This window comes from Rhipicephalus microplus, chromosome 7 (assembly GCF_043290135.1).
Source record: "Rhipicephalus microplus isolate Deutch F79 chromosome 7, USDA_Rmic, whole genome shotgun sequence".
Lineage (NCBI taxonomy): Eukaryota > Metazoa > Arthropoda > Arachnida > Ixodida > Ixodidae > Rhipicephalus > Rhipicephalus microplus.
The window spans coordinates 13,960,825-13,988,133 of record NC_134706.1 but is presented as its reverse complement, the minus strand read 5'-3'; the positions used below and the strand labels follow the sequence as shown (position 1 = coordinate 13,988,133).

The 27,309-nt window shown below is 45.6% G+C and overlaps 1 protein-coding gene across 2 annotated transcripts in view; it reads left to right on the top strand.

The window, feature by feature from the left end:
- LOC119179391 (uncharacterized) overlaps positions 1-27,309 on the top strand; it is an 81,921-nt gene that overhangs the window by 35,883 nt on the left and 18,729 nt on the right. The window contains exons 2-3 of one of the 2 annotated variants that reach the window (XM_075868715.1): positions 22,301-22,436; positions 26,971-27,135. In XM_075868715.1, coding sequence (XP_075724830.1) covers positions 22,319-22,436; positions 26,971-27,135 — 283 coding nt within the window. In that variant the 5' untranslated portion in view covers positions 22,301-22,318. Of the gene's footprint in view, positions 1-22,297; positions 22,437-26,970; positions 27,136-27,309 lie in introns of both variants that reach the window. The other variant, XM_075868714.1, reaches the window with a different exon arrangement.

The following is a 27,309-nucleotide window of genomic DNA, read 5'->3' as shown; positions in this document are numbered from 1 at the left end:
GACAGACAGACAGACAGACAGACAGACAGACAGACAGACAGACAGACGCTTCGCCCCACCCATCATCATTCACTCCATGAATATGCAGTGAATTTTCTTCGACGGTGGACGCTTAACTAACAATGCTGCACAATGAAAGGAAATGCTGCGTTCCGGACACCCTGTGGCGCAAAAAAGAAAAAAAAAGAACGCATGGTTGGGCTAAGCCTGTGGCGTATTTGTACCATCATAAACTAAAACATTTCTTTTTGCTTTCTTATCGTACACACAGCTCCCGCAAGTATTTCTTCGGAATTTTTAATTTCTCTAAAAATTTCATTGTCACTATTTTAGGGACCCAAACTGCGTTTTGTCTTCCTAGTTTTTGGCACCTAAAACTCGTTTTTTTTTTCAGTGCCTATCAATCCGGTCTCTAATGACGAAGTGTTCTCAAATCTCGCTCGGGTTCGTGGTTTGATGGCCGCAACTGTGTGTGCGGGTGTGGACGCTAGAACGTTGGTTGTGTGCAGCGAGTGGACCAAATCGTTTGTGTGGTTCGCCTGCCACCCTCGCTATCCTATACCCCATGAGCAAACATGTTCAAAACACAGCGCATAAATTCACCACCACCCTGACTCCATAAAGGAACGCACTTGTCATAGGTGGCCACCTACTCCCTCACCCCTTCCCCCACCTGCATGTAAACAAAATTTTCAGTGCTTATCATGCATAACTGGCGAGACAACACTTTCAAGATGAAATACTCCGACGGCACTGCCCTCGTTTATTGTTAGCCATTATTTATGTACGTAACCGCGAGTAATTAAAAGGCCGCCGCAAACACTGGGGAAGTCTTGTAACGTGATTAACTGTTCGGCCATTCGGCAGTGCCAGCGACTAAACTGTTTTGCACACGCTCTCGCTGTAGGGGGCGCCTTCAAGGTCTGTTTTGCCCTCGAGTCGCGAACATGAATCACGCAGCTGTCCACAGCACGCATAGGCGCAAGGCAAAGCAGGGCAACGCAGGGCACTTGACAACTACCAACCCACTTTTCCTTCGTTTTTTCTTTCGCTGCTTCACTTTTCAAGCTCGCACGGGGGCGCACTGTAGAACTATGTACACCGACTCCAAAAGCAAACGCGGCAACTGTTCCTCTTCTATCTCCCTGAGAGCTAGTCAGGACTTATAGATTCAAGGATGTGCACCACTGAGGCCAAAACTAAGGCCGAATGGCATGAACGCGCGACGAATGCTAATGAAAATTCAAAATTGAAGCAGTGCGGCCACTTGCAACGTCAGTGTATACACGTGTGCGGTTTAAGCCTGATAAATTACGGGATAACCGGAAGCGCCGTTCAACGCACTTGTTGGAAAGACCACCCGCGCCTTTAATATATCGCTCGCCGGTTGGCCTGCTTAGCGTCACCGCTGGCAACCATGCTTAAATATTCGTCCTGTTGGACACCAACACGCGGCGAAGCAACGATACGCTCGAGAAAGTGCTAAGAAGCAAGAGGTCATAGTTCAAGTGTACAAAGCCGTTGGGTTTTTTCATAGCTGGCGCATAGCAGTGCCCGACCACGATGCGCGAAATAGATGAACGGGCTCGATACATTAGTCACACGGTCGGAGAAGAAAGGGGTGTGGGAAAAGGGGGGGGGGGGGGGTAAGCGTAGGCAATAACCACAACGTCGTTCAGTGTATGGTGCACGGTCGGTACAGAAGATAAAGAACACGACACGCGAACTGTGTAGCAACTCAGCCGAGCATATAGTGTGCACTGAGTGCTGGTATGTCCATGCCTTTAATAAAAAACAGCGCGAAATATGTATGTATGTATGTATAGATGTATGTATGTATGTATGTATGTATGTATGTATGTATGTATGTATGTATGTATGTATGTATGTATGTATGTATGTATGTATGTATGTATGTATGTATGTATGTATGTATGTATGTATGTATGTATGTATGTATGTATGTATGTATGTATGTATGTATGTATGTATGTATGTATGTATGTACGTACGTACGTATGTATGTATGTATGTTACGCTTGTTTGGAACTCGTTTTATTTCTCCTCGTCCGCGATCCACCTACAGTCGCACAATGTCGAACGCCCTATACAATCGGGGTGACGTACAGCGTCAAGAACCCAAATGACCATCCCAGCTGACGTGCAGTACAGAAACCATTAAAAAAGATTGCGGACCACGGAATCGGAGAACGCTACGAGCTTTTTGGTATACGGTTTGTTGACCGCCACAATAATATCAAACAATATATGTTAGCGAATCTGTGAATTCAGCTTTTGCGCATCTAGCTCGTTTTCTAACGGGAAAAAAAGAGCAGTTCAATGTGTCATTGTCTTTTAAATATGACGAGATTTCCCATGCATCAACCCATTAACTTGTTCAGTGGAGATCGAACACACTCTAAAAGTGCAGTCTTTATTTTTCTATGTTTCTTTTCGCATTCCGTCCACGTCGGCACGAGACGACCGCCGCCGCTGGCGATCGAACCTACGACGTATTAAGGCGCTTCAGGCGAGCCATTCAGAGTTACACACCGGTGGATCCATCGGCGCTTATCGCCGATCCGCCCTACAACTTGTTCGCCGGGAAAAAAAGTTTCGAGAAAATGTGGGCCAAGGTTGTACGCACGCTTCGCGCCTGCGAAAGAAAAAAATATATAAAAAATCGCTTCATTTAAAATGCGGAGAACTTTCCGTTGCGGTATAAGGCCGAGTGCTGGAAGGAACGGTATATCGTTCAACAACGAACGTGAGCGAAGGAGGGAACTGTAGAAGCACGCGCACAGAAGCACGAAGGGCATCGTGTCTCTATACACTCCGCTGGTGTCCGTCGGACCTGAGCAACTTTGGCGCGATTGTGAAACGATGTCGCCCTAAGAAACTCCGTAATTAATTAATGAGTAATTACATAATCTTTGACGTATGCATGTGGGAGGTAGTGGCCAGATACTGCACCAGGGTGGCCAATCCTTCTCTGGCGAGGGAGTGCGTTACCGGCGGTAGTTACCGGTTACAAAGAGGGTTCAGCTTAAATTGAGGACGACGACGCAGCGAGCAATGGAAAGAAAAATCGTAGGCGTAATCTTAAGAGACAAGAAGAGAGCAGAGTGGATTAGGGAACAAACGGGGGTTAAGGATATCATAGCTGAAATCAAGAAGAAGAAATGGACATGGGCCGGGCATGTAGCGCGTAGACAGGATAACCGCTGGTCGTTAAGGGTAACTAACTGGATTCCCAGAGAAGGCAAGCGGGTTAGGGGGAGACAGAAGGTTAGGTGGGCAGATGAGATTAAGAAGTTTGCGGGTATAAATTGGCAGCAGCAAGCACAGGACCGGGTTAACTGGCGGAACATGGGAGAGGCCTTTGTCCTGCAGTGGACGTAGTCAGGCTGATGATGATGATGATGAGTAATTACATAATCGGTTGCATCGGGGCTAGAGAGTAATATTGCCTTTCAAGTCGCTTCAGCGAACTTGAAACGGAGAAACGAAGGCAGTGTTCAGATGCACATTTTAAAAAAATATTATGAATAATTAATAAATGATTGAATGAATGAGTGAAGCAATCAATCAATCAACAAATCAATATATTAATTAGTTCGGGGGTATCACGTGCAGGAATTGCGGCATCATAGTCAACCACACTTGGCGGAAAGTTGGCGGAAAGACTCGGGATAGTTGGCGGAAAGACTCGGGATAAACTTTGGCCACTTCGAACGGCTACGCTTCGATGAGAAGTGCATGATATGCAAGAAAGTTCGCGTACTTTTGCTTACGGTGCACCTTTGGGTTGACGAGCACCGTAAGACAAAGTACGCGAGGTTTCTCGCATACCACCCGCTATCGAAGCGCAGCCGCTGCAGCCTGGAATCTTCCAGCTTAGCGACGCAACATCATTCGCTGTACTTTATTGCGTATTGAAAGCTACTATAGAATGCTTCCGGTTTAATGCACGTCGTTTTCAACTACAAATGTGTTGAAAAGGCGATATTTCTTCATTCATTTATTTCATTTCATTTCATTTATTTACTTTCAGGGCCCGAGGGCATTACAGAAAGGAGTGGGGTTTAACAACTAAAGCGCGCAACAATACATTCAAAGCACTTCTCGATGGGTGATGACCTTGAAGTTATTTACATCTGTGATGGAGGCGATGGCGGCGGGAAGGTGGTTCCAGTCCCTGCTTGTTCGTGGAATGAAACAGTCATAATAAAGATTAGTTCGACTAGATGGCACACCAACTTTTAAACCATGATGCAAACGGGATGAAATGTAGGAGGGGTTTGTGAAAAGCTGTTCTTTTAAAATGGGGTTGTGATGAAATATTTTGTGAAAAAGTGAAAGCCGAGAACATTTACGATGCAACGACAGATCAGGCAAGTTTAGGGACATCTTCATTGCAGTTACGCTAGAATGGCGCTAGAATTTATTTATTTATTTATTTATTTATTCAGTTATTTATTTATTTACTTATTTGGAAGATTACCCGTAGCGCCATCTTAGGCATTATTGAGGGGGGCACAGTGCCTCATAGAATGAATCCGCAGTCTTGCGGCCAACTAAATCAGCTGGTAACATATCCCATTCGACAATGGCTCGCGGCAAAAAAAAAGAATGCTTAAGAAGACCCGTTCTGGGGTTGTATGGCCGTACTTTAACTATACGAGAAGTATAGTAACAGATCACGTGCACTTCTACGGACGAGAACTGAGACATATATAATTACGGCGTTTCCCGTTCTAAAACAATCACACGATTGTGACGCACGGTGTGGTTGCTGCAGGTATCGGACTCAATTTGACCCTCTTTGACATAACATTACCGGGCATCTAAACCTATAGCCACGCGGCTTTTCCTGCGTTTCGCGTTACATCGGCATGCGGCAACCAAACCAGCGACCTCGGGCTTAGCAACGAGATACGTTACTTGCGAAGCTACCTCTTCAGATGAAAATCTGCTGGTTGCGGCTCCAACACGTCCCGAAAAAAAAAATACAGCGTCCTTAATTATCTTTACCGAAAGCTTCGAATTTTTTTTCTTTGCATCTATGCGTGCTAAAGACTAAACAGTCCCTTAAAGGGTACCTGAAACGCTTTTTTTTTCACACACCGCTTTTTATTGTACCACCACTGCAGTAAATCATCGGCACCGTAATTCAATCGAAACACCGCTTATTAAGGGAGATAACGGGTAATAGATGAGTACTCCCTTCCCCCTCTCTGCCTTTCACTCTATATACCTCAACCTCACTCTACCTCTATATACCTCTATATACCTCACTATCCTCCACTCTTCCTCCAAGCGCTCTGTGATAAGCTCCACCTTCACGGGGCCTGTGGTTTGAACGAGGCTTCTTATTTAAAACTCCTCGTTTGTCAGCGAGCATGGCTATACAACCGCAATCTGCAATGAACGTCCACTCTTACGAATCACTTAAACCGCCAGCTGAAAACTCTGATCGGATATTCTCTCTTTTCTTTTCTTTTTTTTTTTTCATCTCTCGTGTCCCTCAACTTTCGCTCCGGATATACGTATACGTGCGCGAAGATACCAGAACGGCCGTGGTTCAGCGTATTCTGTTGCCATCCAGATTCTGCGATTGCTCGTCCGTGATCTAATTATTTTTTCGAGAGATAACGAAGAGGGCCTCGTGGGACGTTATCTTACTGGGAGCCATTAGACGAGAGACACTACCCCTCTTCAGACACAAACAACCCGCAGCGTTCTTTCAATCGCACGTGCAATATCTTTCTTTCTTTTTCTCTCTCTCTCTCTCTCTCTATCTATCTCTATCTGTCTATCTATCTATCTTTATACATATATATATATATATATATATATATATATCTGTAATGCCCACTGTATTATATTTAATACATTTATTATAATACCTCAATAAAGCTAATAAAAGCTACTGTTTGTGTCACGATAAGCAGCTATTGCAGAGTTAACATGTTGTGAAGAAAGTAGTGACTTACATATTATACGATAGTAATTCGTTATCTCCAATAATTACTAGCTAGGCTATGCCTCAAACGAATTTTCATTCATATTTTTCCTAAAATGAGCTGCACAATATGAATAAAAACAGTCAGTATTTTTTCGCAACTTTTCGGGAGACATAACTGTTAGTGTATATATATATATATATATATATATATATATATATATATATATATATATATATATATATATATATATATATATATATAACTGAAGTGAGCCAAGTAAATTTGGAGACTTTGCTGCCCTCCATCAATGCACTAGGCTATACGTTAAATATCTAAACATATCTCAACGTTTAATAAATAATCAGCGATTCATGAATGACTCAGAAGATATGAAAATTGCCAAAAGAAATGCAGTCACGTCAAACACAACTAAGCATGCACTATAATGGCTAATAACGACTCAGCCGCTTTGAGTCGATTGTTTAAAACACGCGTTAGGTAGAGTAATAAATAATGAATCGATCGTCGGCGTTGAAGATGACTCAGCGAAAATGATTACGACAGTTTGGTCACTGAATCCAAGGTTTTGGCGAGAGCACTTCGTGGAACAAAATGACCCGTCCGGGAAGAAAATTATACACCTGTAGAAACATTGACTGCAGTGGTATTCTCATGCTCAAGCAATTTCCATCACTTTCACAACCCTCTCCTTAACCTTATAGTTACACATTTTTTTTAGATTTCAGATGTAAGTAGTCAATTATTACTCCATATAATAATACTATCTACCGTTGCACACCAACTTAAAAAAAATGCGATGTGATTCCAAGGCGAGCCACCGTGCAGGCCGGGATATGGAAATTTGGATGATCTGATGTTCTTGCGCACTGACATCGCAGAATACACGGACCTCTGGCATTTCAACTGCGTCGAATTGCGACCACCACGGCCGCTATCGAACCCACGACCTACGGGTCGCCAGCCGAACACCGTGACCACGGCACCGATTAGCCGGGTCTTATTAGTTAATCTATCATTCACTTATTTTTGACCGACAGAAGTGATTGATGGTTTATGGCAGGACTTACATATACTTGACTGACATGGATGACTCCCAACTGCCTCTAAGTGAACTCATTTAACTGGCTTACTGATTAAAACCTTACTATAGAGCCCCGCCGTGGTGCTCTAGTGGCTAAGGTACTCGGTTGCTGACCCACAGGTCGCGGGCTCGAATCCCGGTTGCGGCGGCTGCATTTCCGATGGAGGCGGAAATGTTGTAGGCCCGCGTGCTCAGATTTGGGTGCACGTTAAAGAACCCCAGGTGGTCGAAACCTCCGGAGCCCTCCGCTACGGCGTCTCTCATAAGCATATCGTGGTTTTGGGACGTTAAACCCCACATATCAATCAAAACCTTACTAGACCTGAACTACTGAGCCAACTGAAAAGGATTCAACGACCTGTTTTCGTGGTACAACTGTTTTCTTTTACGCAACGGAAAGCTTGCCGGTCGGTGCGTCCAATCACAGAATGGTAACGCGGCAAACGTAGTGAAACATTCATAATGGAAACTTTCGATCTGCAGCACTGATGAAATTGCGTAAACGCAACGAACACTGCAAAGTGATCAATAAGAGCGGTTCGTGTTTCTGCGCAACGGTTCCCTATACACGCATGCGCCGCTACTCTATATAGATGTCCCGCTGTAGTGGCGGCAAACGCAGCACCGCTTCTAAGCGTGCCACGCTTATTTTTACCTCGTAGGTAGCACGGAAGAAAGCGACGGCACATAATAATGCACATGCTCTAATTTAGAGCACCAACTATGTTGAGTTTGAAAGCATCAGAAAGCATATAGCTAAGTTAGCAAAGTGAACGGCTCCTTAGTACAACTTCAAGGATCCTCCGCAAGGTGGCGCGACGTGCCGGTTTCCTGTGACTTTCAAACGCGACTTAAAAGTACAAATCTTACGCAGATCGCCCACTTGTATCCAAGTATTCTTGAATCTGTCACTTTAAATCAGTCCTTTTATTTATTCTGCACTTTATTAACACGTTCTGGCCGGCTGTAGCTAACTCCAAGAAGTAACCTGACAGACTAAATGGCTGATATGAGTAACCTGAAGTTTACTTGACCTACACTAACCGATACACCTGAAATATATATTCGTAGCAAATGAGTAATGCGGAATGCCGCAAGGTGGCGGAAGGGTTGTGGAAGAGACAATTGACCGCTTTGTATAGCACGAAAACGCAAGGAACTCCGTACGAACTTTTCAGAAGGGAAGTTTTTGCTGAAAAAAGAAAATTCATACGTATGTGTTTCTTTTTTTTTTTTTTGGCTTTGCGCGCAACAAAACGAGCGGTGGTCTATCGTCTAGATCCTAAAGCATCTCCAAGTGTCTGAAGATGCGATGCATATCTCGCGCCTGCAGTATATGCCTGTAACGCTGCGCCCGTTATTTCGAGCTTTCATCCTTGAAGCATCACAAGAGCGACGCGCAACGTGAAGAATAAAACAAAAAACAAAAATGAAAAACGTCGTTCGAGGGCGCTGCTCCGTACAGAACGGCATTTGCCTTAAAATGGGAAGGGGGAAGATTGAACATAGTGTATAAAGAATGAGAGAGATAATAATAATAAAATAAAGGTAAAAAGTGAATAAAAGGCGAGAACAAAGGATTGAAAGAGGAACCAAGCAAGAAGTAGATAGCGAGTCATAAAGATAGAAAGAGAAATAAGGAGAGAGAAAAAAGAAATAGAAATTAACATCAGGACAGTAAAGACAGCAGAAATAGAGAGAAGAGGGAAGGAAAAGAAGGTAAAAGAAAAAAATTTAAACTAGAGGCAAACAAAGAAAGCTCCCTAGTTCTACAGAAAATTATATTATACAGAAATCGGTTGCCCAGCGGACAGCGACAGGCCCTTGCTTGGTTGCACCAAGTTTTGCGCAACTTGATGCAAACTTCTTGGAATTTTTTTTAAACCTCAAAATCCTCCTTGGGATACCTGAAACGATTCATCCATTAGGCCAATGTTTAAACACTTGCTGAATGCCCAGGCACTTCGAACTGGTCAAACGTCTGAACATTGTCGATCAAAGAGCAAATATTAGGCCCATCTGAGGCGCACCGCCAATACGTAAGTATCAGGTGATGGACTCCTTAACAAAAAAAACATAGATACGTAATTCTGAAGACCTTAGAGCTTCTTACGCTGCGCTGAAAATGCGACGCTAGGCACACACGCACACACAAAAAAAAATCCGGCAGAATACTATACTATACCGTCTTCCGGCGACATTTGCAGTGAAGCGCGCAGATACGTGGCCATATATTTTTTTTTACTAAAGTCAATTTATGTATTATGTGTTCGCGTTGTTCTCCTTACGTACAGCCGCCCCGCCGCGGTGGTCTAGTGGCTAAGGTACTCGGCTGCTGACCCGCAGGGCGTGGGTTCGAATCCCGGCTGCGGCGGCTGCATTTCCGATGGAGGCGGAAATGTTGTAGGCCCGTGTGCTCAGATTTGGGTGCACGTTAAAGAACCCCAGGTGGTCAAAATTTCCGGAGCCCTCCACTACGGCGTCTCTCATAATCATATAGTGGTTTTGGGACGTTAAACCCCAGCTATCATCATCCTTACGTACAGCCGACCTACCCACCGTCTACGCTATAATACTAATCCCGGGAATTAAACGATCACGGTATACGATCGGGCCACACATCGATGACACTTTTTTTTGTCTTTTCCCCTCGCGATGTAACCGTCTGGCCTATAGCCGTGCGGCGACAGAAGGCAACACCACGGAATCGGTCGCAGACGGGCTTCGCCCGCTTTCGTGCGCGGGAAAATCCCCGCTCGGCCCTCGAAGCGACAAACGCCGATCCCGATTCGCGGAGTCGAGTGCAGATACACGTACACACACTCATACATACAAATGCATGCGACGGAGTCGGCGTTAGGCGACCTCGCCTGGCGAGCCAGAAGACGAAGACCTTCGATATACACCCTTCCCACCATCCGGGCACCTTGAACGCGTGGTACCGTTTCCGTTTTGTGTCTCTCCCGCTCTTTCTTTCGTTCGTTCGCTCGCTCTGCATCGAGAAGACGGAGCACGGCTGGATCGCGACGTTCGATGGTGTGAAGGCATTGCGAGCGCTTCACCGTGTGATCAAAGAGCATTACTGGGAGTTACAGTCACGACCAAGATTTAATACGGATCACTGGAGCATTACCGCATGGAACTGAAATTGTAAGCAAAATGCGAAGAAAAATCGTTAAAAACGAAATATACGTGCGTCGAATCGCGATTTTAACACCGGTCGTGCACTCGTGGTCCATGTAAAAGTGTTTCAAGTTAACTGACAAATGCTTATTATGTTTTATACAGAGTGCGAAACTTTTTTTTTTCAAAGTGCAACTAACGCTATAGACCGTTTCCCGTATAACACATCCGGCCGCCGCCATCTTAGATTTATAAAACAATGTTTCTCGTTTTTGTATATCGCGACGTTCATCAAAGCCGTGAAACATCGTATGTACCAAAACCAACAGCTTTCATACATATGCATTTACCGTAACACTTTTCGCTTAGTTGTTGAGGACGCAAAACACAAAGGTTTACAACGGCGCAATACGGCGGCATGTAAACTCATCTTTATATAAAGTAAGGTAACGGTCTTTCACCATATGCATTCTTTTTTTACTGTTTACCAAGAATAAAGCACACACCTGCGGAGGCAGGGTAGTGAATACACCCCTGCCACGCCTCCACTCTACTCCATTCCTCATTTTGCCCCACCGCGGTGGTATAGTGGCTAAGGTACTCTGCTATTGACCCGCAGGTCGTGGGTTCGAATCCCGGCTGCGGCGGCTGCATTTCCGATGGAGGCGGAAATGTCGTATAGGCCCGTGTGCTCAGATTTGGGTGCACGTTAAAGAACCCCAGGTGGTCGAAATTTCCGGAGCCCTCCACTACGCCGTTTCCCATAGTCATATGGTGGTTTCTGGACGTTAAACTCCACATATCAATCAATCCATTCCTCATTTAAGTGATGCTTACGATCTCATATTGCATCTCCTTCCTTGGAACACTGGTGGATAGAATATTTAGGCGACTATGTGCTTTACTCATTGGCTCTAAACTTCACGAAAAGAATAAATATCGATAAAGAACTGATAACCATATTCTATCACTATTTCGTTTAGCGTGTTCATTCCATCGTCTACAATTATAGCTGCCCCCATCCGCCATGACAGGCAAAAGGAAAGCAGCTAGTTCAGCTACTGCGCTGCGCTCGAAGCACGTCCGTGATTATCCTTACTTACCTTGTTTGATTTACTTACTTGTTCATCTCCCCTCAACGTCAAAACACTTCCATTTCGTGCCGCTTCGCAAGCGTTGTATGGCCTGTCCGCTTAAGTGGTCGGCAACAAAAACACCTTTTTCACAAAGTCAAAGGTGAAGTACGCCTGTCGCGTCCGGAGCCAGGACGTCGACTACATCTTGTAGTTGTCAGCAACACCGCTTGTGTCGGCTATATCTGTGCGCGTAGAACATCGGTGCTGACCATGGTGTGGTCATTGGGATAATATATCTGTGGATACACTATTTTTAAGGTGAGGTGTGACTTCGTTTCGCTAAAAAAATTGATAAGTTTCCGCAATAACGTGATGAACATTTAACTAACATTGCAGAAGGATCAAAATGTGGGCCAGTTGGTAATTCATTTTCTTCGTTCAGCGAACTGGGAGCGCAGAGAAAGACACAAAGGACGAAGCGAGGAACCACACAACACGAGCGCTCGTGTTGTGTGGTTCCTCGCTTCGTCCTTTGTGTCTTTCTCTGCGCTCCCAGTTCGCTGAACATTTAACTAAATTTCGGAAAATGTTTCACACTGAATTGGATACTCGCGGCTTCAAAAATCGCAATTGGTCCCTTCTTTTTCGTCCGCATGTTGACGGGAAAAGTGACCTAAACGTAGTTTCTGGGTTTCCTTTATCAAAAACATTTTTTTCCAGTTTGTGTACCCTTTATCTCAGGAGGTGCAAAACATAAACAAACTAAAGCTGTCACATGCGTCACTAAGTGGCATTCCCATAACCAGACTTAGAATCCGTGTGCATTTGTGTTATCTTAGTATTAGAAAACCATACACGGTTGACTATTTTCGTGCATCAACGAACGTGAAAAAAAATGCGGTTTCTGTTGTAAGCTCGTAATTTTAGCCCCACTTTTATAAAACACTCGTTGCTACCTTTGCACGCCAAATTGCAATGCTCCACAGATAGCAGATATTGACGCCACAGAGGCGTTCCAGCGAAGCCGTTAATGAACATATCGTCACGCCGGATCCGCACGGCTTAAGCTTAAGAAAAAACGAAACAACAAAGAAATCTTTATAGAAAGCATTGCGGAAACCTACACCCCAAGAAAAATAAAATGTGTCGTTTGACTCCTGTTTGTTGCATATGTGAGCCTCACTTGCATAACTCTGTTTAGAGAGGGACGTTGGCTCTGTTTAGGAGAGTCGCGGGATGTATGCCTCCCTTTAAAGAGACACGCTAACTCTCTTTTGCTGAGTCATACGTCCCAAAACTCTCTTGAAGACTTCCTTTATGAGACTTCTTAGGACTCTCTTGAGTACCAAGACTCTCTTAGAGGAGCCATGTTGACTTTCTTTAGGAGAGTCACGGATGTAAGACTCTCCAAAAAAAGACTCAACGTGACTCCGTAAAGAGAGTAATGCATTTGGGACTCAGATGTGTGGAAAAAAAAAAGGAACGAGTGAAACCCCAGATTTGTCTTGGCGTGTAAAGTAAAAGAAAAAATGCAACAGTTTCGCTGTCCCACGGTTCTCACTGCGACGAACCGGCAAGATTTTTTTCTCGACCGCTTCAGTACAAAATCCATCATGGCAGCCGTCCAACATTTCTGCCAGACCAACCCCGGGACAGAACAACGAATAGTGCATCAATCAGCGATATACACTGACCACCTACGTGACCAGACAGTGCAGAAACTAGCGCGATGCTTCTTTCTAGTTACAGTGACGTCCGTTCACCAATCGGCTGCTACTTCAAAAGCGGCTCCGCTTTTTGGCGAGCTCTCGCCTGTTGGGCGATCGCGCGGCAACACACATCAAGCGAGGGCTTCTTAGAAAATGCTAGCTGGCTGCTGCCGATCGAGCATAGCTGTACTCACTGGCCGACTGTCCAAGCTCGTTGCTGCCAAGAATCATGGCGCGTACCCACGTTACGTCGCGCCCTGTCGACTGATTTATTGATTGATTTGTGGGCTTTAACGTCCCAAAACCACCATATGATTATGAGAGACGCCGTAGTGGAGGGCTTCGGAAATTTTGACCACCTGGGGTTCTTTAACGTGCACCCAAATCTGAGTACACGGGCCTACGACATTTCCGCCTCCATCGGAAATGCAGCCGCCGCAGCCGGGAATCGAACCCGCGACCTGCGGGTCAGCAGCCGAGTAGCTTAGCCACTAGACCACCGCGGCGGGGCGCCCTGTCGACTGTGCACAATCACGAACGAGCTACCTGAATGTGCATTTGTAATACTGTACTCCTTGGCTTTCATACCTTATTTCGTCATCCATTAAGCGCAGCTCAGCCAGTACGCAGTTTTAACGACCGAAGGCGCGTCAGAAAGCTAACCCGTCAGGTATTCTTGGTTTGGAGAAAACAACAACAACAAAAAAACGCTACCAGCGTGAAAAGAATGCTCTGCCAAGGACTATAGAATAGATGGTAAAAATTTGCAGGCAACAATGCCATGTCCATAATCTACAGTACTGTTCACTGTTAAAGGGAATCGTTGATATCACCACCCCCCTATCAGCAAGTGAATAATTGAACAATGTTCGTGCACGGCACTAGTCGGTCAGAGGAAGTCAATTCTGTCAATTAGCGGTGGTCTTGCGCAAATCTGAGCAATTACGGTCTTGCGAGAGAGTGAAATTCAAACATGGTATCGTGCAGGCAAGCGCTCCCTATAACATTGGACCCGTCTGTACATGCTTCCTTCTCTGCATACGTTTTCTTTTTCAAAATATGACAGCTTTGGTCGCAAACATCGCCCCCAGAAATCAGCACCGTCACGCTCTCTGTAAAACACTAATACTTTTTAAGGTGAAATCACTAATGCCTCCTCAAACGCGATAAATCACCGTCAGCGTCGACATCGTCCCGCGTCTGTGACGTCAACAAAAGTGAACGAAAAAGGACCATTCCGCGATAACGCAGCCACATCACGTGATAACGACGCCGCAGATTACCAACGTTCGTGACGTCACTGTTACATCACGCAACGTTCCTTTACGGGACGGCGTCCCCTCATGACATCGTCGCTCGTTAAAGGTGGGCTGATCACGGAGGCAACGTAAAAGTCTCGTGAAGTGCAGAAAGCTCGCAATGCCTCCGATCTTCGAGGCATTGCAAAATCTCGCTAGATAACGAAAGCTTTCGGTCGGGAGGAGTGTGAAGACCAATGCATCGACCATGACGTGTGATTAAAAGCAATACCGGACGGCTTTCAGCTTCGAGTCGTTGCAACGGAATGCGTAAGGAATCCTGAGTCTTTTTTAGATGCAAAGCAGCTCTCTGACTAGCCTGTGTAACGCTGTCCCTCCGTCCGCGCAACGCTTTCCTGGCTGCAGGTTTTGGGGCGGTGCCAAGTAGGTCACGCCTTCCCTCGCGGTGCGCATTGACGTCACTCTCTTCCTAGCCTGTCACCGCTCGCAGCGTGTCATCTCACTCGCTTCACCCTCTCCATTGCTCGCAATGTTCGAGCGCACGTCGAGCGAACAGTCTTTATCTGCGATGAAACTTACACGAAACCCAAACCACCTCGCGTGGCTTTGCTTTTCGAACAAACGTTTACTTTATCGTAAACGCTACACCAAGTTTCGCTTCATACCGTTCTTCCAGCACTCGTATCGACGCCGCGGTCCACGGGTTTAAACCGGGTCAATGCCGCACGCACCGCTTAGGCTTCGCAACCCATCAGGAAACACACACACACACACACACACTTGCTGTACTGTACGAAGTACGAAGAGAGATATATTTACACTACTTTTGTTTGTTTGATGTTTGCCTATAGTTTTGGATTAATTGTTCGGTCAAATTATCTCTAACGATTGACCATCGATACGACTATCGATACGATTGAATGTCGGCACGAAAATATACACATATTCTGTATCATAGTAGTCATAAATATTTGTAGAAACAAGGTTCAAAGTGTTACATTAAACATTTTTACTCCTTTCTCTTTTTTTTCTCATGTGACGCGCTGGTATGATTTCGTGATAGTATTTGTGTCAGTATTTCATTCTTCATGTATGTAACGCGCTAGTTGTTTTTTTTATAGCATTATCACATCCTTGAGTGTCTCTACTGTATGCCTTGTATATGGGGGCTTGGGCTTTCCTCAAGCGAATTGTTTCGCTTTTCGCCCAAGCCTACCCACATCTTCAGGATGTAAATAAGACTGCTTTGATTTGATTTCATTCCCTTCGGGGAATCAAATCATATTTTGTTTTAAATTGTGAACCAAAGATGACTGGTTCAAACGCTGCATCAGTGTGTTGCTCGTTCTTGCTGTACTCGATATCAAAACCCAGCAGAACTTATGAAGCGCTCATTGGCATTTCTTACGCGCTACCCCACCCAACGTGCTCGCACGACTAGCCAAATAAAATACTGAAATGCACGGTACGCAGACGGAGAGAAAGCACGGACAGTTGCAATGTTCTGTAAACAGCATTGCATGAATCCGCACATTACCGGTGTTGCCCACCCCAGCCCATGTGCGTGGGTCCTACGAGTGCTCGTGTTATGCGCACAAACCCATCTCACCCGTCACAAGAAGTCTCTATAGCTACATTGCAACAGAGTCTTCCTCCTAAATAACGAATCTTTACTTCTTCTTCGGAGTAGTTGTAACGTTCATTTTAAATTCGATACTTTACTTTGATAGCGCGCTTTAAAACGAAGCTGCAAGTCGGTATACGTTCTAGAGGATCGCGTAAGCAGGTGAGAGACGTGTAGAACAACCATTCTCGGCAAACCAATTAACTCGACTAGCCCAGCGTCCTCTCCCTGAAAGAATGGACATGTCGCAAGATAAAACATAAAGCTGCATGGTTTCACCGACGTGGCGTGATGATGCAGTCCTGCCTCCATTCATGTAAGATAGATCCCGACACATACGCACCACAGTGCAGTTCCTGCGTCACTAAAACAGCCACCCTATGCCACATGGTATGGGAATGCCCACACAATCCACCTCTACAAACCCGAGCACAGCACAACACTGTAAGGTGGGAGGCAGCTCTGTCCAGCTCGGATCCGAAGACCCAAGAGGCCCCGTGAGACGAGCAAGGACAGCGGCCCGTGCCAATGGGATCCCGGACTAAGGAGCCCACTCACCGGCATTGCTTCCTTGGTCGCTCGTAAATGTTTTCTCTCTCACCGACGTGGCTGAATGACGTGGGCACTCTTGTCTGCAAGATAATAGCGCTGCATAACAGACGAAAGCTATGGCAATTTGTACTCTCGAAATAAACGCGGTTTATATGTTATAAGATTTCATTTTGATAGCACCATTTAAGGCATAACATGCAAGATAAACACCGAAATCTTAGAGCACATGCCTCAAACAGATCAATTCAGATTCGCATTTTTCGTAATAGAAGACCGACCATAACAACTGCTTCGTTCACTTCGATCACCACAGTGGTGCAATGACCGCTTTGAGCCCCGAAGATGGCGGGTAAACCAACAAAGTAAAAAAGAAAACTGATTCTGAATGCAAGGCTTCGAAAGAAATTGCATACACATCGATGGTTTCATGATCATCCGTCACATTTCCAAACATAGTTTATTTTTGTCCTTACAAGTCGTAAGCAAGGGAAAATGGACCGAGCGTGGTCCTGAGAGGTGAATAATATGCAACAGCGTTTGTTTTCCAATGACCGCCGTAAGCAAAAAAAGAACGGTGCGCAGTTCAAGGTTTAGATCAGCTCTGTCACGCCAACTATCGTGTCGCATATACATATATACTTGCACTACGACTCGGAGGATTCATTGTATACACACAGACTATAACCATATCCGCCACTGAATGCCACACGCTTTTCTCTACCGTATACGCTAGCGTCGTGTATTATACTGAGAGGCAACAGCTAATACCGAGAAGGTGATTCTCCCGCCACCGGACGGCCTCGACTGTCAACTGCACGAACTGTCGAGATGTATGTGCGGCGCGCGCGATCAACCACAAACGAATCGGTCTTCGAACACGAACCTCAGTGCGTCGCGCCAAGATTGAGACGTTTTCTTTCTCTGTCTTACTTTTTTACATCTTACTTTTACACGCCAAGCAAGAAGCGAAAGGTTGTTTCGGAGAAAGGTAAATGATTTCACGCTGTTAGCGTAAGAAATAAGAGGTCAGTGACAACAGTATTATACCGCTGTTCAGGTTTTTGTTTCGTTAGTCTCATGTGTTTGATGGAACGCCTAGTGTGAAGCTGCAAGTTCGTCTATACACAGCAGTCACACGTAGTGAGAGTACAGGCAAGCTGCGCGTTGGCTTCGAGAAGTGAAAACAGGACGTACACCACGGCAGCCATATAGTTTCGTAATAGTGTATATATACGAGAAATAAATCTGGCACTACTGTCTATGGTAGCTGGAACGCTCGACGTTTCAGGCAGTATGGAAGGCTTAATGAAAGAAGTTCCGTTTTCAGCTGGATTACTCAACTGAAAATTTTCCAGCTTGGAACACTTTGGTTCGATAACTCAGCTCGGAGAGGATGAATATTCGGAGGAACTCTTTAAGTGATTGTATTAGGCCGTATTTATCGAGAGGCGCATCTATCTCAAGATTGGTTATACTAGTGCTATTGCTGGACAATCAACCGAGAAGTTTTTTTCCAGCTGGAAAACTTTCCGGTTAAATAATACAACTAGAAATATTCTTTTTTTTTCACCTGGGAATGATGAACGGTACACACATTTGCCTAAGCGCCGTACATTTGGTTCTTTCTAGCCTGCGGCTGCTTAGACGCAAGAGGACGTTCAACGAAGGTTCAGCAGTCCCACTACACCTCCTTGACTTCTTTAGGTTCACCAATTTAAATCAGCTCGTGAAGTTTAGAACGAGCCAATTTTACATCCTAAAGAAACGCCAAAGCACGACATGCAATAAACAAAGCCGAAGGTTCGCTCGAATCCTCCAGCGCCAAATGTACTCTGCATTATTTCAGTGGTGGCTGAAAGATCACAGCGCCACAGTTTTCCCCCTACTCAATATTGTAAAAAAAAACCTCGATGCCGGCGAAGAATTTGTTGCCGCTGTGCACGCACACACGCATGCACGTGAGGTAGGCCATTTGCGAATAGAGTGATTCAGTGTCCCAACCACCATCGTCGCCAACCCACGACCTCCATTCCTTCTCTGCGGCCGGGCCACGTGAAACGAATGTGGCAATCAGATTTAACAGGACGAATTTGGATTCGGTCACACGCGATAGCGGCTTGTCTTGAACAATAATCACATAACCTGTAAGGAGCGAAAATTTAATGTCATGAAAAGGAGCCACACGGTAGGTGTCAGAGAAACTCACACACTTGTCATTCTTTATAGCCTGATTGATTGATTGATTTGTGGGGTTTAACGTTCCAAAACCACCATATGATTATGAGAGACGCCGTAGTGGAGGGCTCCGGAAATTTCGACCACCTGGGGTTCTTTAACGTTCACCCAAATCTGAGCACACGGGCCTACATTTCCACCTCCATCGGAAATGCAGCCGCCGCAGCCGGGATTTGATCCCGTGACCTGCGGGTCAGCAGTCGAGTACCTTAACCTCTTGACCACCGTGGCGGGACATTCTTTATAGACTGTTTCGTGCTGTGTACATATTGTAGATGACATTGTTTGCTATTCTATGTGTGCGTGCATAGGCATGCGGAATAGGGGGATGCAAAAAGGGGGAAGTACCCCTGGTTCCTTAAGAGAGGAGCGCAAATGTTGCCCCATCATTTTACTTTAAAGGGGGGGAGCACACACTGCAATGAACCTTTGCCATCCTCTCCTCGATGGGGAACGCTGCTCACGCCTAATTGTGTGTGTGCTTGTTATTCACTTTTTTTCCAATTTTATCTTAGAGAAAAATATTACAATCACCCAAGATACACTTCGGAAAACCACAGTTCACCTTTCGCGGAAAGTTCTGATTAAAAGATGGCTGGAACGCGTTCACGGGAAGCTCTCGATAGGCCAGACGTCCAACCGTGGCAAACGCGACTCCAATTCAGATTCCACGCCTTGTCTCGTTCATTTCTTTTTTTCGTTATTACACTTTACTCCGCGACAAAGTCGAGACTACGTAAGAGGATCGTGGCGCGTATACATATAAAGAGGGATGCACATGCGCAGATGTCCCAGATAAAGCGCTACGCCGCGCACATTGCAAGTATAACACTCGACATGCGAAGGCCGATCTCCTCGGACAGGGCGAGTCGAGTTGGGAACGGAGATCACGTACGGAAGGGCGCACTTGGTACGTGAAACTACACGTGGTTTTGCGAGAAAACACGAGAACAGGTTAAGCTACGCGTATAGTACATATATAGCTGCTTGTAGCGTCCCGACGGCCATGCCGGCTGACCCTGACCCGACAATTGAAGAAAAAAAATCAGCCAATTGAACGCCATGAAAAGACCGTCGGATAGCGAAGCTGTTCACGCGGGACTGGCTACTGAGATCACGTGGGTCATGTAAATACGTCAAAAAATTTGAAATGCGCGCTCTCACACCTGATCGGTCAACTTGAGATCACAACCTTCGAACTCGGGGAATCGGGCTGTACATAAAATCGCGTAGTGCATGGAAATTTAAAAAAACTGAGTTTTGACCATACTAAAATGACATGACATTAGCTTGCCATACAACTGGCACTGTATTTTAGGTAAGATTGCTCACGTGATCATGTCATGTTGACGAAATCAAGCACCTTTATGCTTGATTTTATGCCCTTCTCCCATGCCCCTCCCCCCATTTTTTCTTTTTTTTAACGCGAGAACACTGCATTAGTTGATCTAATGGGCTGATCGGAAGACGTTGTTCCAGGCGTCATTTGTCCGCAGACACGATCCGCCAGAACTTGGCCATATACACCTTCGCTGCAAACGAAAGAGAAGAAAACTGAAAATATCAGCAAATTTGATCTCCAACTCACCCGACACAGGGTGGGTGAGGGTGATGTCTTTAGGTTATACAGCGAGGAGTACACGGCGAAGATTATCAGACGTTGCCGAGGCCATTAAGGGCCGCATTTCTCGCACGACGGGCCTGACCTCTGACAAGACGAGCTATCGAGGAAGCAGGACTTGCTTTTATTGCGCTTTTTTTATTCTTTTTCCTTTTGTATTGTCTGTGGTTCTACCTTCTTGGAAGCACGGTACGGTCGCGGGGCGTTTAGGAGACAAGTCAACGTGCACTGTATACGAAAGCTTCAGTGAGCTGGCTTATGTTCTAACACGTATAAAGAACGCGAAAACACAAAAACATGGATGATGGACTGACGCAGACGGATTGCGACCAACAGATAAACAGACAAATAGGCGAACACGAAGTGACGTAAAGGCACGCATTGATATGTGGGGTTTAATGTCCCAAAACCACCACATCATCATGAGAGCCGCCATAGTGGAGGGCTCCGGAAATTTCGACCACCTGGGGTTCTTTAACGTGCACTTAAATCTAAGCACACGGGCATACAGCACTCTCGCTTCCATCGTAAAATGCAGCCGCAACAGCCGGGATTCGATCCTCCGAACTGCGGGTCAGCAGCCAAGTACCTTAGCCACTAGACCATCGCGGTGGGCCAGTGATGTAAAGGCAAAACACACAGACGAACACAGAAAAGCACGGATGGACACATTCCCAGACAGACAGATATCAACAGAAGAATGCACTAATACAGGCACGCAGGAAGATAGACGAACATGGTCATACAGGAAGGTAGACACAGACAGGCGCAAACAAGTAGATGACAGAGCTGACAGACAGGACAAGGCAAAGGAAGAAGGACAAGGCAGGCAGGCAGGCAGGCAGGATGGACGGACGGATGGACGGACGGATGGACGGACGGATGGATGGATGGATGGATGGATGGATGGATGGATGGATGGATGGATGGATGGATGGATGGATGGATGGATGGACGGACGGACGGACGGATGGATGGATGGATGGATGGATGGATGGATGGATGGATGGATGGATGGATGGATGGATGGATGGATGGATGGATGGATGGATGGATGGCGCAGTCTGCGTGATGCGAATTAAGGGATAGTGTACAGACGTCACTTCCAGGTGACCTTCGTACATACGGAGCTTGCCAGAAGGTGGGCTTGCACCAGACGCCGGTATGTCTACCAAATCTAGATATTTGAAACCACCATCAGAGTGAAATGCATTTCATTAGTTACTTTCGCTTCTAATCCTCATTACTCATCTTTTTTTCAACTTCGCGGACCGCAGGTGGCGTTATGTGGTACCTCAGAAACACTTTAAAGTTATCTAGGAGGCGACGAGATTACAAGTGCAATAACGAAGCCCATACTGGACGGCACAAGGTCGGGCGAAAAACGGGAGAAATAAATTTTGCTACTGTTTGTTTGTTTTTGGATTTGGACAGAGAAAGTGTCGGTATATACACCAGAATGTGCCTCGAGCTCTGCATTCGGCCACCTGCATCGTTGAAGCGCCTTGAACCCAGCTTTTCTTGAAAGTCCTAGTAACAGGTTACATCTAGTTCACAACTGCCTTAACCTTCTTGGTTGATCCATGCAACTGGTTACATTTTAGCAGCACCAGCTCACACAAAGAATCGATAAAAAATACGGTTAATTTCTTAGACAACCAAGAGCGATTTAGGAGCATCGTGCGCAATTCTCGGTATCGTAACACAATTAATCAATTCTTTTGTATTGTGTTCAAGGTAGAAATCTAATTGTATTAAACGCCATTCCCGTGGTAATTACGTAAATTATTTTTGAATTACCACGACCATATTAAGATCTCGTCAAGAACTGAACATTCAAAAACACTGCGCTAACCACTATGTGAATCTGCAAAAAAAGCTTAATAATATGCATGAACTTGAGACATGGAAGCTTTTATCTCAAAAAAAAATACTTGAATACAGTATACATTAACTCAAACGTGAGGCAAAAAAAAACAACTATATGTGTACTCAAACACTTCTCTTTTTTTTTCCTTTTCCTGCAGCAGGCGTGCCAAGGAACAAAGATGGCGGCGCAGTTTTCCCTCCTCGCCACACTGCTGCTCGTGGCGCTAGCGTCGTGGCCCGAGCTGTGCCGATCGAAACCCACGCGCGGTCGCAGTCGAACGTCCTCCACAAACTCTGGTAAGAATAAAAAGGTTTAAGTTGCATCTAACGAATACAAATGCTTCCCTTCATAATTTGCCTATAACGAGTACGACGTACCACCATGCCAACATTTACTGAAGGTAACGCAAGTTCAGCCAATAAGAACGTAGCTTGAACTGCTAATTTCATAAGCTTTGATGACAACTCGAAACATAATAAATGAGAAAATGTCTGCAACACACTCGCGGTCTGCATAATGCGCAGTTAATAATGGCTAGACATGGCTGCACCGTTATCAATAACCTTTGTACTAAAGATTAGACCAATATGACGCTGTGTGAGCTGTGATTTGAAATCTGTGAACGTTTCAGACGCGCAGTGAAAATTTGCAGCGGGGTACAGAAACGCGCACGTCTGGGCACAAAACAAACATTCATGTCCTTGTGCCTCTCGTGTCTGGAATGTAGGTGGCACCGGGATCGAATCCCTCCATCGCGATATGGGCATTTGTACCAGCCGGGAAAGCGGCTCGTAATGAAGTGAAAATTCTGCAATATATGGTAACCTATGGACAGTAAGGCCAAAACAACATTACAAGAAACATAACAATAAGGGTTTTTAAAACCATTTCTGCAGTAAGAATTTTCTCATAAAAAGCACCCCACGAATTAAGGCAAGCTAACAGGGGTGCACAAAAGGTGCAACTAATCACCAGCAAAGTGCGGCGAACTCGGTCGAGCTGTAAGGAACACCAGCAACGACACAAATAGCTCCACCTGGCCACGATTCTATCGCTTAGCAAACGTGGACACCTGCATATCAGCTTTCGGGTCCTAAGTGTGGCTTGGCGAAGCAATTCTTCTTCGAGGAATCCTAAGAGATGTCTTCAAATGAACCTTCGCCATACTTCGTTTGCATTCTTCCATGTTGTTCGGTACTTAGCGTGTCGTAATCCTCTTTTTCTTTTTTTTGTGTGTGTGAACACGCAATAGTATACAGAACGAATGACCTTAGAGGCATGGAAAGAATACTTCTGAATTCCCCTACCTCCAGCAAACCACTACGCCATCGCATTGCCACTTCTCTAGCTGTATATCGTTGTACTACTTTTAGTGGCGCGTCGTTGTGTCACTTTTGGCCTGATACCGTTATACCGCCTTTAGCCGTGTACACTTAGACCTGCTTCAAAAGTCACTCGGAACACTTAAGCGCGCGGATATTTTTTGTAGGTTCTTTCGAGGACGACGTACAGAACACGCTAAAGGCCCTGGTAAGCCAAAGTCGAAATAAATCAACGTGACGGTCGCGTAACCAGTATCAAGACCGATAACCAGTTTCTAACTTTATTCCGGCATTTCGAAATACCTCTCGAACCCTCGAGACCCAGATACGTATAGTAGGAATTAATAAAACGAACATGTCTGCCACTACGTGGCTGACTCTTGGTGTACCTCTGGAAATCCTGCTTTGGAAGTCAAGAGTGCCATAGCAAAGGAGCCAGTCTGAGACAAGTTTCGCACGTTTCGAGATAACGTCTCTTAAGCGTCAAGAGCGTGTATCCATGGCTGAGAATAAGAACGAACGTTTCTCGAATCCTGCGACGACCTTTTGTCTGTCGACCTCTGACGTTCCTGCTTAAGATGTCACGAATGCATGCAGCCAACGGTTTTTCCGCGTACAGACGGTTTGAAACGTGCTTTGCGGTAGGTACGTTTCGCACGTTTTCGACATACTTAATCCCTTGTTATCGATGCCTAAGTAGCGGAGAGTAAGAGCCAAAGGTTCAGCGACGACACTGCAAGACCTCGACCTTTAACACACGCTCTCATGCATTCATGCATTCATGTAGTAACCCAAAGTCACATTCGAGGCGAGTTCCACAACGGAATACTAATTTTCTTTTTTCGCAAACGTTTCCCAGGAAAAAGATTTCGTTTTAGGTGTAGCAGCAGTGTTATACGTTTACTTACGGCTTCCTACCCTACGCTGAGGTCGCGACAAGATGCACGATTCGTGCATCAGAGTTTGCCTATGTAATCATGGGAGCTAACTCTGCAATAAAAGAAAGAAAGAGAAAATGATAACGCAGCCACATGTAAGAAACGACGATAAGGCCATATGACGGTGAAGATATCGTATTAGCATCGGCGCACCAGCTTGGTACAACCTGATCCACGATCCTTCACCGACATCCGATGACTGCGACGCAGTCTTGTTTCCAGAAAAACATCTTTACAAGCTCAATATCCACGCTCCTTAAAAGCGCGATTCACCGGAATGTCGACTGCCCATGCGCACCAAGTCATGCCCGACATTTTCCTTACTATGCCGTATTAATGGTCATCATCTCTAAGTTTGGAATCAATATGCTTGCTTGAGAGCCTCTTCGTGCTTGAGGAATTTGTTTTCTCATCGGTACAAGCTTTCCAGAGTTTCGCCCCATAGTGGTAGTCTAGTGGCTAAGGTGAGACTCGGCTGCTGAAACGCAGGTCGCGGGATCGAATCCCGGCTGCGGCGGCTGCATTTTCGATGGAGGCGAAAATGCTGTAGGCCCGTGTGCTCAGATTTGGGTGCACGTGAAAGAACCCCAGATGGTCAAAATTTCCGGCGCCATCCACTACGGCGTCTCTCATAATCATATGGTGGTTTTCGGACGTTAAACCCCACATATCGTTCACTCAAACTTGCCAGAGTTTCTCAACAGCAAGCCCCCCCTCCTCACGCAAACTCAAGCACGCACACGCTACATACATAGTGCTTTGCTTCCAAGCGCAGCACTATCCTTCACGCATCTGTTCAGGCATGTGATACAAGTTGACAGGTGCAGCGCACTGAAAATGCGTTCCTCCAGCCGACGGCTTCTTGAAAGAGGCTAACCTTACGAATAGCGGCCTAGGATGACTCCAAGATGACGCAACTTCGAAGAGCAATTACTTTCAATACGCGCGGCTTGGCTTCCACGCGTTGAACCGTTCAAGGTCGCCAGGCTTCAGCGAAGGTCGAGCAGTGTGCGCAGCTGGAAACGGAAAGCGGCGTGTGGAATGTGTCGGCTGAAAGAACTTGAGTTAAGGTCCAGGATACATCATAGGTACGTGACATGCTCTGTAAAGGCTATAGCTTGGAAGACGGCGACTTAGACGAGAATAGAGCAGCGTTGTGTAGCCAGGAGAAAGCTATAGGGGCTCAGGAATAATTAAATCTGTGTTTCTCCGTCTTTTATGTCGAGGTTGACGCCAGCCAACAGGAGCACCCATGCAAGAACAGCTTCCAACTATATTAAGCAAGACAAATGGGCATGGACCCCAGGAGAGCAGTTTCAGTTTCTGTGTCATCTTCGCTGTAGTTTATACCGAAGCCTACCGAAGACAGCTAGCTCCTAGCTGTTCATAAGAGGAAAAAGTGTCAGCGTTGCGAAATCATGGCAAAGCAGTTACATGAACGCTCATACCCACTCGTGCGCTTATGAATCTTCACTGTCCTGGTCAGTCTTCCCTGTCTGCTTCCAACTCTTTTCAGACAAGAAATGGTCACCTGCAAACAAACAAGGGACAAGAAGACACAGGAGCACACAGGAACACGTATCTCTTTTGTCTTGGTTAGCTTTAAACATTGCAGCTTAAGCTTAGAGGACGGCTTCTAGCTGTTCTTTAGAGAAAAAGAAAAGTTGATAGAGCTAGGAAACTGACGAATGAAGAAAGGAACACGCATGAATTGTTCAGTGTCCCTCTAACTCTCTTGTCCGGGTCATCTTAGTTGAAAACGTGTGAATGCTGAGTTCTAAGACAGGTTTTAGTCATGTGTTAGAAGAAAAGTGAATAACACACTCGCCGGAGCAGCAACAGTGGTATTAGTTCGATGTGTCACCATTAAAAATTTTCTTTTCCTGAGAAAAAATGTCACAACTTGTGTCCCGCGTTTCGTTGCACAATCAACGAATGACACTCTTGGTTATCTTCCGCTTACATCCAGTTTTCGAAATATTCAGAGAAAGTTTCTAAAAGATAAAACTGGTACGAAATCGATTGTTCTGGTTCAAGTAAAAATTATATTGGGTATAGCTGGTATTAGATTCATGAGCACAAGTTTGCTAAAGTCGGGCTACAGTAAACTGTCAGGCTATATAATAAAAAATGACCGAATTCGCTGAAGGGGCAGATTGTTTTCTCGTGAGCAGCTGGGGTCGTAGCTGCACCTGGCGGAGCAGAGTTCAATTACGTGCTCCTTTCTACATGGCCTCCAAGACGCGACGCAAAGCTCAGCCGAGAAATACACCATGGCACGACAACGTCGAAGTGTGAGTGGTACTAGCAGAAACCTGAGTTAAGAATCAAATCAAAGCAAATCAAAATATGTTTGGTAAAAGGTATTTGAAAGACATGTTCCTTTTTTTTCTTTTTGCTCAATTGAACAATGTCGCGATTTGTTTACCATTCTTATGTTACGGCTTTGTGATGTCAGCCTGGTGGCACGTTGATCCAAGCTACCGTAGCAATTAACATTTACTTAAAGAAAAACACAATGTACAACTAATAGACACTAACTCTGTCTGCTTGCGTCTTTTCGGATCCAGGCCAATGCGACAAGAAGCTACTGCCCAAGCGCAGCGTGGTGTGCTACATACGGCCAGACGACCCCCACTTCGACCTGTCCAAGCTGAACCCTTGCCTCTGCACGCACATCGTCTACGGAACGCTACAGATAAAGGGCGACCTATCGCTGGGACCCTTCCGCCACGGTGAGCTGTGTTTTATCTCCGTACCTTTAAGGGAAACGACAGATAAGATAAAAAAATTGTGGACACGGAGAAAGGGGCGGGTGGGGGCTCTGAAGATGACGTTGCGTCATGTGGACTTGTCTTCTTCAAGACTGCAAGTGTTGCAGCTTTGAAGACGTGCGTGATTTTCGAAAC